Source organism: Salarias fasciatus, chromosome 13, assembly GCF_902148845.1.
Source record: "Salarias fasciatus chromosome 13, fSalaFa1.1, whole genome shotgun sequence".
Taxonomy (NCBI): domain Eukaryota; kingdom Metazoa; phylum Chordata; class Actinopteri; order Blenniiformes; family Blenniidae; genus Salarias; species Salarias fasciatus.
The window spans coordinates 7,938,943-7,954,759 of NC_043757.1; the positions used below are offsets into that span (position 1 = coordinate 7,938,943).

General features: G+C 43.0%; 1 protein-coding gene across 1 annotated transcript in view; it reads left to right on the top strand.

Annotated features, from left to right (window-relative positions):
* hs3st1l1 (heparan sulfate (glucosamine) 3-O-sulfotransferase 1-like1) overlaps positions 1–15,593 on the top strand; it is a 36,799-nt gene extending 21,206 nt beyond the window's left edge. The window contains exon 2 of the mRNA XM_030106724.1: positions 14,308–15,593. Within this exon, the coding sequence (XP_029962584.1) occupies positions 14,464–15,399 (936 nt within the window). The 5' untranslated portion in view covers positions 14,308–14,463 and the 3' untranslated portion in view covers positions 15,400–15,593. The remainder of the gene's footprint in view (positions 1–14,307) is intronic.
* Positions 15,594–15,817: the final 224 nt, after the last annotated feature.

Consider the following 15,817-nt stretch of genomic DNA (forward strand, 5'->3'; position numbering starts at 1 on the left):
TAGCACTGACAAATGACCAAGTCACCTCGAGCCACGCGGGCCGATCCCTCTGATTACATTACAATCGATGGGCGGCGTGCGAGGCGACAACTTGAATTACTTATGCAGATGAGGTAGCTCGATACTGTGAAAGTTCAGGTTCAAGGTCGCCGGCTGTGGCTCGATGACATCCCAGAAATGTGCGTCTGTCTTCCCCTCCGCCCTCCCCGCGCTCGTCAGTCTGATACTCTTCCCCGCTCCTCATCTGCATATCTCACAGTTCCGCTTCACTGATTTGTCATTCACACGTAGCACACAAACAAATGGAGGCCGTTAATGCGCCGGCCGGGTCGACACGCCTGCGGTCAGCCCGCGGAGGAGCGCCGACTTCCTTCACCTTGATCACACTTCTCGCTGATTGTCGGAGAGGAACTTGACGGCATTTTGCAGCAGCTTGCTGCGGTTGACACACTTCTACCCCAGCATGCTTTGCCTCCGCTCGCTCGACACAGAGCAGTCTTATTTACTTTCTGTACATATGTCAACGACGTCCCGCTGCTCGAGCAAGAAGCCGCATAGCCACCAGTGACACATCTAACCGTGCAATGCTTCGACCTCTGATGTGAGCAAACACAAGACTCCCTCCACGGGAAATGCTGTTAAAATCGAATGTATTATTATCAGCCCGCTAACTGCAGCCTTGTGTTGAATCACTTCAGCGCTTGGCAGCCGGCAGTGCATCACAGAAGGTCCAAACACTAAAACCTCGAGTTCTGCAGTGCTGAATACATATTTGCGATAGCGGAAAAAAACACTGGCAGATTCTTCGCATACGCCTTCCAGTACAGAGCTGCCGTGCCAGAGCGTGAACACTTTTCCAACTCTGTGGAGAACGGCACACACCAGCTGCAGCTTTGAGAGAAATAATCACAGAAAATATAAGTTGACCTCCTTGGGAAAAAAAATAAATAAAACGCCCCCAAGTGTAGATATACCTTAGTTAATATGTAGCACATGCCTTGCTCCGGAGTGCAGCTCGCTCTCCGTGTTCCTCAACACCGGGCTGAGGTGAGGCTACTGTTGATGCATCACTTAATACTGTTTATGAGCTGCAAGATTGATGCCATTTAATAAACAATGCTCCGCGCTCTTAGAAATCCAAACATGGAACATTTTCTCGCACTTGCTCATGATATCTTTTGTCAGCACCCAGCAGGCCTCTCCACTAGTTTCTCTCATTAAACTATTCATCACATCGGCCTCATCAAAGATTAAAAGTGTCCTCACAGTTCATTACAAGATGTCCTGCTTTTTATTTGATGAAGTAATTCATCCATTATGTATGTGTATATTGCAGTTTGCAGGGACGCCCGTGAGACCAGACAGCGGCGAGAGACTTGGTGGATTGGTTTTGATTATTTTGCCGCGCTCCCCCTGCGATGAATCACACAACAGTGCCTTCATTCGGAGACAAGCGCACTTAGTGTGAGAACTTATGATGGGGAAAAGCTTGATAAGTATTAAAGTTGCTTTAAATTGTAGAAGCTCAATGAGCTTTATCTGGGAGCTGGTGATGAGGAGGCCGTTGCAGTGAGCGGGGATCTCATTGCTGTACAGAGCACATATGCTTTATCAGGAGTGGCAGGCAGAATGAGGATCATCGGGCCACCTTCTGATTGAATTCCTCCTCATGGTCTGTTGTTGTTTCTGATGGACCGCCGAACACTTTCCCCAAGTGAGTCAGCGTCCCCGGGATTGGTTGCCTCCACTCATCCAAGGGTGATGAGCAAGTCGGCCTATTTTATCTGAGAAAATGCCTCCTGGGAATTCAGACATTGTCAGCTGATGCTTGAAATAAATCTCAGAGCATTGACAAATGTCAGGGCTAAACGGGAAAAGGCCTGGGCCGGGGCAACGGAGGATGCTAAAACCAATCCCGTGGCAGTTGACCAATGGTGCGTTCAGGCCGCGTCTGCAGCGCTTCCAAAGATTATTTGACCCTCGCAAATTCACGGAGCTTCTCCATCCTCCGTATCAACTTTGAAGTGTAGTCTGTTGCTACAGATTTCTATTCGCATTGTGCCAGTTTAGCGTAAACATATATTTGTTTGTGACTTAAGTCAGGCGGCTCATGTTGTACGTGTGCACAGATGGCGGTGGGCAGAAGGATTGGTAATTGGAAAAGCCTGCTTTGCTCTACAGGGACGAAAAAAAAAAAAAAAGGCGAGCTGTAAACTGTGAAGACAAAAGTTTATCCTCAACGTATAGATGATCACAGTAAAAACACTGTAATTAGTGCCCGAGGCTACATGTGTCTGAGTGTACGAGCAAATGACAGATAACAGCCGTCTTCAAGTGTGTTAATGAATGCCTCTGCTGACATGTGGGTGTGGATTAGGTCATTGTCTTACTCACAAGCTCCAGAAATAGGCAAATATTGCTTACCGTCGGAGCTGCAGTGTAATGTCTCCTCAAAACAAGGAAATATTGCTTCTCCATCTCCGCTTGCACAGTATGAAATACTGCAGAGGTGTCAGAACTGTCGATATCAATATTAGATCTGCCCTAGTTCTGGCATTTCTCAGACTTCTGAGTCTCAAGGTTGAAAGTCTGTTCAAGGATTCTATTATCCGACCAGCACACCCTATCAGACCGCGTATTGTTCCAGTTCAGCAATTGATTTGGCTTAGAAGATGATAATAATCTTTAATGTGATGCATCATGCTAATGAACTTCAAAACTAAATTGAATTAAGAAATCTGGGTTGTCTTTGACAGTGTTCCAGGTTGGAAAGTCTGAGAAGAAAAAAAAACCATCATCATGAGTGCACTCTACAGTCTGAACAGTGAGCGCTCTCTGAGCACGGGTTGTGCTGGACTTTGTTGTTGCGTCAGTCTTTTTGACTGACACAGCATAAAAAATACATTTGGACTGTTTTTCTCTTGAGTCTCGACAAACTGCTCATATATCACTTGATGTGTGCCAGAAACACAAAAAGTGTTATTGGAGCGTTTTTATATGAAATTCCGTGCTTTTTTTTGTTTTTTTGTTTGTTTGTTTGGTATAACAAAAAATAAATGTTCATTATTGCTCCTGCATGACTGAGTTTCCATGAAATATTAATATTTGTTGAATTTTGGTGCACTACTCCTTACACTGTCTTACATATTCAGCAGATTTTACAACGAACAGAAATAAAATAAGTCTATACTTTCCACCAAAATGAAAATCACATGAATATGCTAAAACTTTTTAACTTTAAATACACTATGTTATGATAAATCAACCAAAAAAACCTGGCCAGTTTTGTCACACACTGACAAAAAGTGATTTATTTTGGAATTCTGACTCTTAAAGAAAAGCAGATATTTTATTTCCATTTCTTTTATAGCTTCTTCTATTTTTTTAAAATCATTTTAGTAATTTTGTGTGTTTCAGGCATTTTTGTCTGTTTGAGTCGTCTTTTGAAGCTAATTTCCCTCCACACACATCAAATATTCAGTTAAATGGAATAGGTGTATATAGGGCACTTATTTACTGCTTCAGCAGTTTCAACGCTCTTCACGCTGTTAGTCACGATTATCCATTCACACACACACACACACACACACGGAGCAAAGTGCTCGACCTCCATTAGGAGTTCCCAGTTTTGCACAAGGTCACTTGGACATGTGAACGAGACATGTTGAAGGGGGCCCGGCGTTGCAGCTGGCATTATAAAAATCTGTTCACGCCGTTTTCCTCGGTCTCCTTCATAAGCGGATTCATGTGTCGTGAGGTTGCCGAGCGCTGCCTTCAGAAGCTCCACATTGATCAGCTGCGGTGAAAGGCAGTGGGCAACTGACAAATTAGGATGTGAACATTTCACTTGACAAACTGCTGAACAGTCCTTGCATTCAAATGTCAAACTGCAAGGTTAAAGTTATCTGCAGTGCAATAAAATCCACATCAGGAACAGCAATGTTTACTTGCGCAAATTTCTGTGAAACCTGCAGGGAAACGGTGCAGAGGGCTGCTGGTTGCAGAATCCTGCATCATAGCATAACGTTTTAGCTCCAACGGGAGAGTTTCATGCAACATTGAGAATTTAGCACTTGTTGAAAAATGTCATGGAAAATATACACTCAAATACTGAAAAGTGTTTTTGCTCTATGTTGCAGCAATACCATCAGGTATTATTTAGCTTTTATCTATCTTTGTAGATTTCGGCATTCAGAGCGACTGAAAACACAACTTTTTCAAAACAGCCCGAGGTGGAACTTTGGAGAATGCCTGGTCTCAGTCCTAGTAGATGGCAGAAGTGCTGCTACTGCGCAGGCACACCGCAACAGCTTAAACAGTTCTGCTTGTGTGTGTAAATGAACAATAACAGCAATGGCAGCCTCCAGTGTCATGACTGCCAGTCCATAATTCTCCCAGTAGTTTTAGAATTGAGACAGCATAAAAACAATTCAGCTTGGTCATCTGTCCACATCAATGAATGAATGAGACATTGTTAATGATTATAGTGTGCGTGCATTTGCGTGTGTTTTTATTGCAAAAAATGACCAACAGCACCACTCGTGGAATGGCAAAGTAACTACTACTTTTTCAGTGTTTCCGTTGCTGTGTAAATGCAAAACTTTTCTGAAACAGAAACGTTGCGTCTTCATATGAAACGTGTAGACCGGACCTTCATGACCACAAAAAGAAAAAAATACCAAAGTGACTTGCAAAGTTAAAATTGTGGCTCTCACTGAGGTGAGAGTAATAACGTTTATGTCCCATGGTCTTGGCACCTGCAGGTTACGGAGTCTCTCTCTCTCTCTCTAGAATGGACACACACTAAACTCTAACACCTCCAGCTGTTCGTCAAACTACCCCAAAGTCCCCGTGAAAGCACTAATGAGTGCGAGTCGGGACAGGGCCACACTGCGGCAAAGCCTCACATCACCCGGCGGTCACAGTAATGAAGAAGAAGGATGAGAGGAAGGTAAATGAGGGAGAGAGAGGGAGAGAGAGAGATAGGGGGGTTTCAGACAAACCTGCAAAAGAACAAGAACCTAGACTAGAAAGAGAGTTCTTTGTCGATTAAGCCTTAAGAAGAGATTTAGGAGATTGAAGGTAAATAGAGCCTGTTCGAATCGGATGCGCGCAGCTTTTCTGTTCTCCTCAGTGAACACAGAGCCAAGCAGTTTACCAAAAAACACCCTCATTTGTTTAATTTGACACGTTCTCAGAGGAATTGTTGCTTGTCAAGATACATTTCACCAAAGACTGATTGGACTTTGTTCATGTTGTTTTTAAACATTCAGCCGACTTCTCAAAGTAATCTACGCTTCATTCTCATTGTTTGGATGAGATTATTTCTGTTTTACACCCTATTCCAGTTGTCCCTCTGTTCAATCTTGCCTTACCTCTTAAGGAGATTTGCTCTCATTACCATGAATCCATCTAATTCAAACCTGAGCAGCCAGTCGCTGGAATATCAAGCTGCTCGGAGATTGTCTTGTAGCCTTTACCTTGACTCTGCTTACCAATTATTTTCCATCTTATCTTCTCTGACAACTCGCTTTTATATGTTTCTCAAGTGTAATTTTCTCCATTTAAATTGGCTGTTTATAAGACTGATGACTTCTCTGATACCAACTGAACGCAGTAATTGCGATCCACTCATTTATCACCAATTCCAACGCCTGGCTGTGTTTGCCCGTTTCCTTTCAGAGCATCTTTACAGAATATTCCTTGTAATTAAATCAATTTCAATGCCGCCCGTGTCTGTTTTCATCAGCTCTGTTCAAATTTGATGCAACTTGTGAACACAAGGTATTGAAATGAGATGAAATTAGCTGGAGATAGTTATCCACCAGGTGGCCCCAGAGGAGAGCATTAATGTAATGTAAATTCCAATAGCAATGCTGTAGATTACACAATGGTTAATTTATTAGGTACACATAATAATCTTCCATGTCTACATTGCCCTGCTTTAAGTCTTTTACTAACACTTTTGTCGTTGTAGAAGCGGTTTCATAGGCCTATTAATTCAACAGTTTGCACTTTGTGGTGCTGTTGAACTACACAATTTGGCACTGGCATTGCATTATTATGAGGCCTCCATTTATATCCGGGAGGGAATGTTAAATAACAGATCCCCCTCTCTGTAAATGTTCCGCAGTTCAATATAATCAGAAAATACAACCTTAAACAGGTGAATTCAGCAACTGTCTGCCTCGCTTTGCACCGAGTACATCTCATAAACTGCTCACTAAATGCGTTTTCTTGACGTTTTTTTTCTGTACCTCTCGGGATTTAAATCAATGGAGCAATAAATGGGATGACATAATTTTAGCAGGCCGATTCTGTATGAGTGCGGTTTGATTTGATGCAAAGCCAAGTCGAGGCTAAGAAATATACTTAAAGATTGACACTTACTAAATGTAATATAACATATCAATAACTAAATGACAGTGTTTTTTCTTTTAAAGCCAAAATATAATCAGTCAAACTAAAAAGCTACTGCTGCTGGAAATATCTGGGGGTCACAGGAAAGCTGTTTCTCTTTTAAGTCTTCTAAGAAAATCATGAGGAGAAGAACTGCTGAGTTGAAGTCAATAATACAATTAAGTAATGCACATAATGTTTAAAAAAAAAAAAAAAAACATCCGCACTGATTGAAAGTGTAATTTTGAAGTTAAAGTAAAAATTTAAAAAGGTTCGCATCCAAAATCATAGGAGTATCTCACAAGGACAGCAGTAGTGATTTAAGGACTTGACAGATACTTAAGATAAAAAGAATCAAACCGCAGCACCCACTAGTGGCCCAACATGCTGACTGCAGCGTTTTCAGCTTTTCTGCCATTTCCATGTGAACAGAGACCGTTTTCAAGACGTTGCTTTGTAAAAGTGAAACATTTCTTAAATGAAAATTCAAAACTGATGCATTTTCACTTGAAACTTCATGGTGTAAACGGAGCTTGACCATCCCAAGAATCCTGTGTTACAGTGTAAGAGAGGCAGTGGAGATCCTGCATGTTCTTCCTGTGCAAATGTTGATCAGCTGAAAAACTTAAAGTTAATAAAGTTTGAGTTAGTAGAAGTTAATGAATAACGATGTTTAGTAATTTCAACAATCATGCATGGAGATACTGGATTTATGAACAGTTCTACTGGCTTGGAGGTAAATAAGCCACAAGTGCAAAAGCTCTGACTTATTTTCAGGTTCTGCGACTCGCTCCGGAAGCCCTCTATAGGAGAAGTGACACCACTTCTCACAGGTTTTCTCAGCATTGTGACGCCGATAAAGAGAGCCTCAGTTGTTGCATACTGACAGCAGCTTGTGACATATTCTAGTTTACAGCCTTTCGCTGATGCTCACCCTTGCAGCAGCAGCATTACTAAACCTTTACACAGAGAAGGTTGACACTTGGCCCTGGAGGCGTTCACTCCTTCAGTCAGGGTTAAATACCTCGTGCGGCGGCACCCCAGCCAAGGTCACCTCTGCTGTAGTTTGAATCTCTCATTCCTCAACTGAGAGAGAAGAAATCTGTTCTCAGCAACACACCTATCACCAGGAGGCCATAACAGACCAATAACACTTATTTATTCATATTATGACTACTTCAAATGCTTGACTGGGATACTTGACAGCGGGTTAGGAATTCAAGATTGTGTTGGTTTTGTTAATACTTCCCCAGAACTGAATGCGAGTGTTTTTTTTTCTTTTCATTCTGCTGTCTCCGCGTGTGAGAAATATGACTGTATCTATAAGTGCAAGGCTGAGAGGGGAGAAAGAGATCATCTCTTCTCCTCTGAGAGGATCTGAAGCCTTAAGTTGTTGTAGCAGAAATTAATAACGTGAGCCAGGAATCCCACCGCGAACCGAAATGCATCCATAATTTAAAGCTGATCCTGTATGTGGGAGTGAAGTTTCATTGTGCGTGTGTGTGTGTGTGTGTGTGTGTGTGTGTGTAAATATATTGTACTGTATATTTTAGAGCCTGCTGAAGGAAACTGAAGTGGGAGAAAAGGGGAAAGTTCAGAGGAAACTGGAATGAGGATGAAGGAGCTTGGCGTTTTTTTTCGGGTGGAAGGTTCAGGTCAGAGGTCACCGCTGCCCAATTTCTTCATGAGTTGTCCGGACTGGTGAAATAGTGCTTTAATATCCTTTAAATCTGAAAATTAAAGTTTTGTTTGTTGTGGTGCAGAGTAGAAAAGTGACTTTGAGGCCAGTTTGAGAGTAACAATGACTCTAACTTTCATTACAGCATCGCAGATATTTCAGCTCAGATCTCATTGTTGTGTTGAGTTCTCTACTTTTAAAAAATTTGTTGGGGAAAAAAAAATATTTGAATTTTTTCCAATTGGTTTGGTGGCCTAGATTGGAGCCTCTTGCAGACAACTTTCAGCCCTCAAACCTTATGTTTAGCATCCCTGGTTTCTCCGACAGTGAGCCAAGAGGACAAGCAGTACAAGCGGAAGAAATAAATAACAAAGAACCAACCAGAATATAAAACAAATCATAATAATGTACATATATGTATCTTTAACTCCCTTTGTATTCAATAGCAAAAGCACAGTTTGTAATGAAGCTTTATTGTTCTAATAATTATTTAGTACCACCGTGTTATAATGAGCATCCATTTTTATTAAAGACACAAAGCTTCTCTGTACGGTACCTGCTGCCCGCCACCAGTGATGGCGGGGGGTCTGCTGAATATGAATGAGGGTTTGTTCTGTAGATGTATAGACGCGGCTGTTTGGGTTAATTAGTAGGAACCTGGCTCCCCGCTGCGCTGCAAACCTGTGGAGCCTCCTCTTAGCCTGGTGGGATTTAATGACTAGTAGAATAAAAGCAGATATGTTGGCTGCTTGGTCTGCTCAGCCAGGCAGGCAGGTGGGGGCGGGGCCAGACGGGTTCTAATGCTCGGCTGTCGTCTACATGTGTGGAGCTTCGGTATCAGGGTTCAAGAGGGAAAGCGGTCCAGGTTTTTTTGTGATCTCGACAGCCGTGCTTTTCAGCGCTTTTCAGCGCTACCAAGATCAATTTCCAAACCCACTTGTTCATAATCAGGGTCAAAGCGAGGATGGAGAATATCCCAGCGTGCGAGGTTGGGGGGGGCCTCTTGAGCACGAGTGGACGCTCGCAGAGCTAATGCATGCAAAGATAATTTGGTTAAAATGTGGTCTTAGCTCCCAATCTCCATTTAGTCGGCCCTCATTCTGTGTCTAATTAAAAATCTCTAACCGCTTCCGAGAGATGGAGTTGGAAAAAAAGGTGAATTCAGCAGGTATTAATTGCTCATATCAAGGACATAAAAGATACAATTTTAATCTTTTATCTGGTATTCAAAATAAGTCATGAGGGTAACTTCTACATATGCATGCATGTGCAGATAGCTGTGGAACCAGGAGAAAAGTAGATCACATTATGGCCAGAATCTAATGAGGTCAGAGTTGGGGTATTAATGGCATGTTCCAAGAGTGCTGGTGGAGGGGGGGGGAAAAAAAGTAGAACAATTTGAATTCCTTCTCCAACCAGCAAAAAAAAAAAAACCTGCATAATATGTCAGGAGACTGTGGTTCTGGTGACAATTTCCAATTCAGAACAGCATTATGAGAAAAAGAAACAGAAGATTTTTAAAGAGAATTTTCCTCAAAATTCAGACGGGAGAACAACAAAAAAGTAAGTTAATTGACCAGAAGCAAAAGGCTGTACTGTAACAGACTCCGTGATGTTATCAGCTTTTGGACAAAAGATTGTAGCTGCAGTTAATCTCCCTCTGCTGCAGACCATGATGCATCATGTTCTCACAATGTTTGGCTCGAACTACAGCTGTGAATCTGCATTGTCATCAATACACATGACGAGGAACACGTTCGACTGAAATGTGTTAATGTGAAATATGAAAATAAAAACTTTATTAAGTTCCATTCTGAGCTATTTGTTTTGGATTCTTTGCACAAATAACTAAAAGAATATTCTAATAGTAATGAACAGAACTTGCACTCACTAAAGAACATCTTTGTGAAGCTGTAGGATAACTAATGTCTTGCACAGCTCCCACAGTCAGTCATCTTTCCACTGGCGAGATGAGAGCTGTACACCCGTTCAGCGCTTGATTCAATTGAATAACACTAATTATATCTTTGTCATGGCACCTGTTTGTGGGCGGAATACAGTTGGCAGGAAGTGAACATCCATCCACATTCTTCTTGAATGCCTTTGTCAACACAGGAAAGCAGGGTGCTGGAGCCAATCGCAGCTGAGGAGAAGTGATGCAGTTCACCATTCCATCACAGAACGAAAACAATCACACGACCGCATTCACACCGTACGTCAATTTTTAAGTCAACAATTATCCTTACATACATATTTTCAGAGTGGGGTTAAGGAAATCACAGTACATGGGAAAAAAAACCCCTGCAAACTGGAGGAGCAGTGATCTGAATCCAGACGGGCTTGCTATACGTCCCGAGACGCCGGATGGACATATTCACTTTCCCTGCTGACTTGCACTAAATAACCTTCCGCCAGCCAGGGGAAATATTCCTGGTCAAATGATCTGCCAGACGACGTGGCATCCGTGCACCAAATGAAAAGCTGGAAAGATATGCGTCAAGTGCCGAATAAAGCAATAAGGCCCGGTGGAATGGGAAACAATGCTCCTTCCAGGTGGCGGCGCGCAGCGAGAGGAGTGGGGGGAATTGGACGAGACAGGAAGCTCGTCTGGCTGCCTGGCTGTTAGCATTGGACTTGGCAGCTCTCTGCCAGGGAAACGCTGACAGGCAGGCGCGCCTGTCACAGCACATAAGTGCCTCCTCGCACAACCCCGGGCTCTGCGGGGCAGGTCAGCTCTCCTGTGCAGGCCCCGGCCCGCACCCGGCCTACAGATCGCGGCGTGGAGCAGCGGGGGCGGGAGCACGTGTCACCGCCTCCGCCTCTATACGGCTGGAAGCCTGGCTCGGCGAGGTGAGCGAGAGGCCACCGGTGACATCACGGCGGCGTGCGCGCACATCAGTCGTTAGACTCTCACAATCACTTCATTAGAGGGACGACTTGTGTGATTAAATTGTACTCAAGGCGGAGTAGAAGCGCAAGCTGAGAATTAATTATAGCAGCTGGTCACAAAAAGCACTCAGGATTATGTAGTTGATAAATGATTGATAAATATATGTTCTTCTTAAAGCAAGTGCCAGCAGCCTTTTAAATGCCTTGCACTTTTTAATCAATGTAGAAAAAAAACTCTTTCACACTGGCTCCTGCTTTCTTAAGGTTTTCTAGAAAATGTAATTTTCCTCTGAAGCCGCAGCCTGTTTTATGTCAACATCGAAGAAATGAAGGACATCTTTTTTCATATTTCAGCAATCAAGCTTTAATCCTCTTCGAAACAAAGGTCACATGAAAAACATGGCACAGACCATCACTACAAGTTTAATACTATAAAATCAATCAGAGTGAAAGCAGAGTCCAGATGGATGGAAACCATAAAGTCCTGCTTCATCTTATTGAAACTTTTGTTGTATCAAGATTTTAAAAAAATCCTTTAAGTCTCCCACACCTTTTCAAAAATTGGTGAAAAGTAGTGAAAATTTGAAATTGCTGATATTCTATCAGCTGCAAACTGACTAAAGACCTGAGCCTTTGGTGGAAAAAGAAGGTAGGAAATGAGGGATGAGACGATAAGAAGAAGAAAGTAGTGGATAAGAACACAATTAATTTGGATAAAATGTGATTGAAAGATTACAGGAATTCTATTGTTAAACAAAACTTATTATTCACTGAGCTTTACTTGCAGGCTGGATTTGATCCACGGGCCTTATGTTCGACAGTCCTTGTTTAAGCTCTCTGTATTTTATTAAACATGCATTTATTTGATGTATTTTTTTTCTGATTTACTGGTGAAGAGAGGGAAGGAGGGTGTTGCCCCGCCTTCCCCTGTCAAATTGTAAACTATCACTGTTAGAGCTGAAATGCATATTAACAATAAAGAGGCGTGACAGCAGTTTGAACTGTAGTATCGGCAAAACTCAACTATGAGCTTCATTGTTTGCTGAGCATGCTTCACACACAGGTGGAATTGATGGTACGCCAAACTACTCGCTCACTGCTGGCATTGTGGGAGTCCCAAACTAAACAGCTCTTCTTTAAAACCTACGTCACATTCTGCCGAAAGGCTTAAAGAAGACTTGAGATTTTAGCTTGATGACAGGACACACTTCGATAGCAAAGAGACCAGCAAAGTCTGAAAGTCAGTCTTTCAATAAAGCAGGTCCTTCCTCTTCTCCCTCAATGTGTTCCAAATGAGTGCTTCTATTCCAGACTTCAATATTTTATGGATCTTAAAATGAGTCAAATGTTGGATTTTAAAAATGAAACACACCACTGCAACTTGATGTGTTGTTTGACATTGTGCTTTATGAATGCACCGATACCAGTATGGACAATACACGGAGTACTCGTAAGAGCTCCTCTTTACCACCCGACGAGGCAGATAAGAGAGCATGACCCGAGTGTGCAGCTTGGAGATTTAAATATTAATGAAAATGCAAAAGTAAGCCTGTAAATTACAATAAATGACAAGATAAGGAGAAAGATAGCGTTAACTCCGAGCTGTGCTAAATACTACATGTAGAAGAGTTTCGGGGCTCACACACCAGCGATGCTATGTACTAAACATGAATAAAGTATGATTCATTAACAGAGAGCTCAGTCCCTCGGTCTACAATCTACAATACACTACGGGGCAGTGTGTAGATCGGGCAATGCGTTGCATCAACATGGAATGGTTTGTGGCAGTGAATGGCCTTCACATATAGTTTACATGATTAGGCTTAATGCCATTTAACTGTATCGGTACTCTGTATCAGCAAGTAGCTAAAGGTTAGTACGTGTACATGTCCTTTAAAAAGACGTGATATCAGTGCTAGTAAAGACTGTTGGAAGAGTGTGTTGTGTTTTCTTTGGGTGTACATTTCTAGCACGAGTCTATGTGGAATACAGCCAAGATGTTTTTGTTTTCTTGAAAATTGTCTGAAAAATGGAAAAGATTTGCAACCTCCCAAGTGCCATCAAATAAAGTAGAGATCAAATGAGGCATAATAATGCAATCTTTTTTTTTTTCTTCTTTTTTATAGTGTAAAACCCTGATAGATGGCATTACAGTAAACAGCATGTGCAGAGAGTGAAGAAGGATTTCAGAGTCTTAGTGGTTGGAAAATTACCCCTGACATATTTCAATCCCACAAAATGTTCAGAACAGGATCAAGACCATTTTTACACAAGTACGCAAGGCATTCGTGAGCTCCAACATAGCAGACGAGTAGTACCGAGAAAACACCTTATCTGTCTACTGTGTGCATGTAAGATAGGCCTCATGTGTTCCCATGCGGAGAATATCTGCACTTATTTGGGTTACCTCACCCTGACCTTTGCTGTTGAAACTGGGCTGTTTGCATTGCCGGGCCTTTTTGTTTTGACTTGCTGCAGAGCAAGCAACAGCTCTGGGTTTTCCTTGTGTGGGCAATGGAAGAGTTTTGTTTTCTAAATTATTGCTGTGACATTTAACAAAAAAATTGCTCTGCTGTATTTCTGCAGCTGCTTGCTTCCATACAAACACACACACACACACACACGTATGAAAGAAAGACAAAATATTCAGGCCTTATGGAGAAATATCGACATTTATAAAGATAGTTTTCCCATGCTTTGTTACGGGCTCTTCTGCAACACTACAAGTCCAATTTAACACCCCAAATCCCTCTCCTTGTTTGTTGAATCTCACAGCTGCACTATTGATCTTTCTCAGGGTGTGTCGGAAATCAAAGTCACCTCGAAGTGGGAACTCATTTGATTTCCTGCAATAAATTTCTATTTATGCGCCTCCGGCCGTCATGATTGTAATGCTCTTGCAGGGGCGGGAGGGTTAAGTGCATTGATTCAGGTGTAGATTTTGAACTGCCAGAGGAAGACAAAGCACTCAGGCCTCCAGTCTTTTTGGCCTTGAGCCATGCTCGCATATATCGCAGCCACGTTTTCTGATGAGCTGCCTGGCTAAATGTTTTTCAGCCGGAGAAATTACAGTATCAATTGAAAGTGACTTTATAGAGTGAGAAGAGAAAGCAGATGGGAAGAGGGAAGATGAGAAGAGACTCAAAGAAAGATGAATCAAGATTATCCTTTTGAGATGATACACTTATAAGAGACACGGGTTGTATTTATGGCTGGATTGCTTTTTTCGGGGAAATGAGGAAAGTGCCATTTCAGTATAATACAGACATTCATTCTGCTTTATATGACTGAAATCTGAAAGCCTTTTCTTCTTTTTTTTTTGTCTTTGTTCGTGCCTACAGATGTGCTGTGGACTGCAGATGATTCTTCCTCCTCCTCCAATTCGAATTCAATGGCAGACAAAGACTGCTTTCCTCACTGCTGAGCTCGGAGAGACAGATCTGCTCCACGGCTAAACCACTTCCTCCTTCCTTGCTTCGGTCTCTCAGCCTGTCCCCATGGCTTCTTTTCTAGCGTCAGCCTTTTTCCTGGTTCTCCAGACGTACGCTGCCCCACCTGAGCTCATCCAGGCAGGGTTCGGTATGGATCCCCTGGACCTTGACCCTGGACTACCAAACAATGTTTCCGAAGACATAACCACATCTCCGCCTCCAGGAACCAGCAAACGAGCGCCTCATAGTATCATTATCGGGGTGCGCAAAGGAGGCACGAGAGCGCTGCTGGAGATGCTCGACATCCACCCAGAGGTCGCTGCCGCCGCCACAGAGGTGCACTTCTTCGACTGGGATGAGAACTATGCCAAAGGCTTTGAGTGGTACCGCGAGTTGATGCCCTACTCCTATCCACACCAGATCACGGTGGAGAAAACTCCAGGTTACTTCACGTCCGCCCTCGCGCCGGAACGCATCTGTGCCATGAACTCGTCGATAAAGCTGCTCCTGATCTTGCGGGACCCGGCCGAGCGGGTCATATCCGACTACACCCAGGTCTACTTCAACCGGCTGGAGAACCACAAGCCGGTACAAGCCATCGAGAACCTGCTGGTGCGCAACGGAGCCCTGAACGTCCGCTACAAGGCAATCCAGAGGAGCCTGTACGACGTCCACATGCGCAACTGGCTGCGCCACTTCCCCCTGAGGCAGATACACATAGTGGACGGGGACGCTCTGATCCGTGACCCTTTGCCCGAGCTTCAGAAGGTGGAGCGCTTCCTCAACCTGCCACCTCGGATAGTATCCTCCAACTTCTACTTCAACCAGACCAAGGGGTTCTACTGCATCCGAAGTGACGGGCGGGAGCGCTGCCTCCACGAGTCCAAGGGACGTCCTCACCCCGCAGTGAACAGCACCGTCCTCCAGCAGCTCCGCTCCTACCTGCAGGAACACAACCGAACCTTCTTCAGGCTGGTAAAGCGCACCTTCGACTGGCAATAAAAGAAAAAAAAAAAACCCTGATTAGAACTGGTTGGAACTGGACTCACTGGACCCACTTCCTTGTTTGTGAAGAGGACAATACAGGGGGGCCATAAAGCACTTTATAAACATTTGAGAACCCCCCTTTGAATATCCTCTTAATAAGTACTGTTGTGGTCTCTGGTTTAAGCAGAGCAGTTCTATATTTACATGATAAGTCAAACAAAAATAAGTAGAGGAATAAGATTAAATGAAAGAACCGTCAAGCTTAATAAATCATTCTTTTTGTGCTGAAAGCTTGTCAGTGGTCAAACTGCAGTGAAACCAAGTTTATGAAAACCGATGAACTTTTTTCTCCTTCTCTATTGTTTGATATTCTTGTTCTTAATAATAAACCGTTCTGCTTTTAAATGTACAAGGCAAGTGGCATGTTTCTATC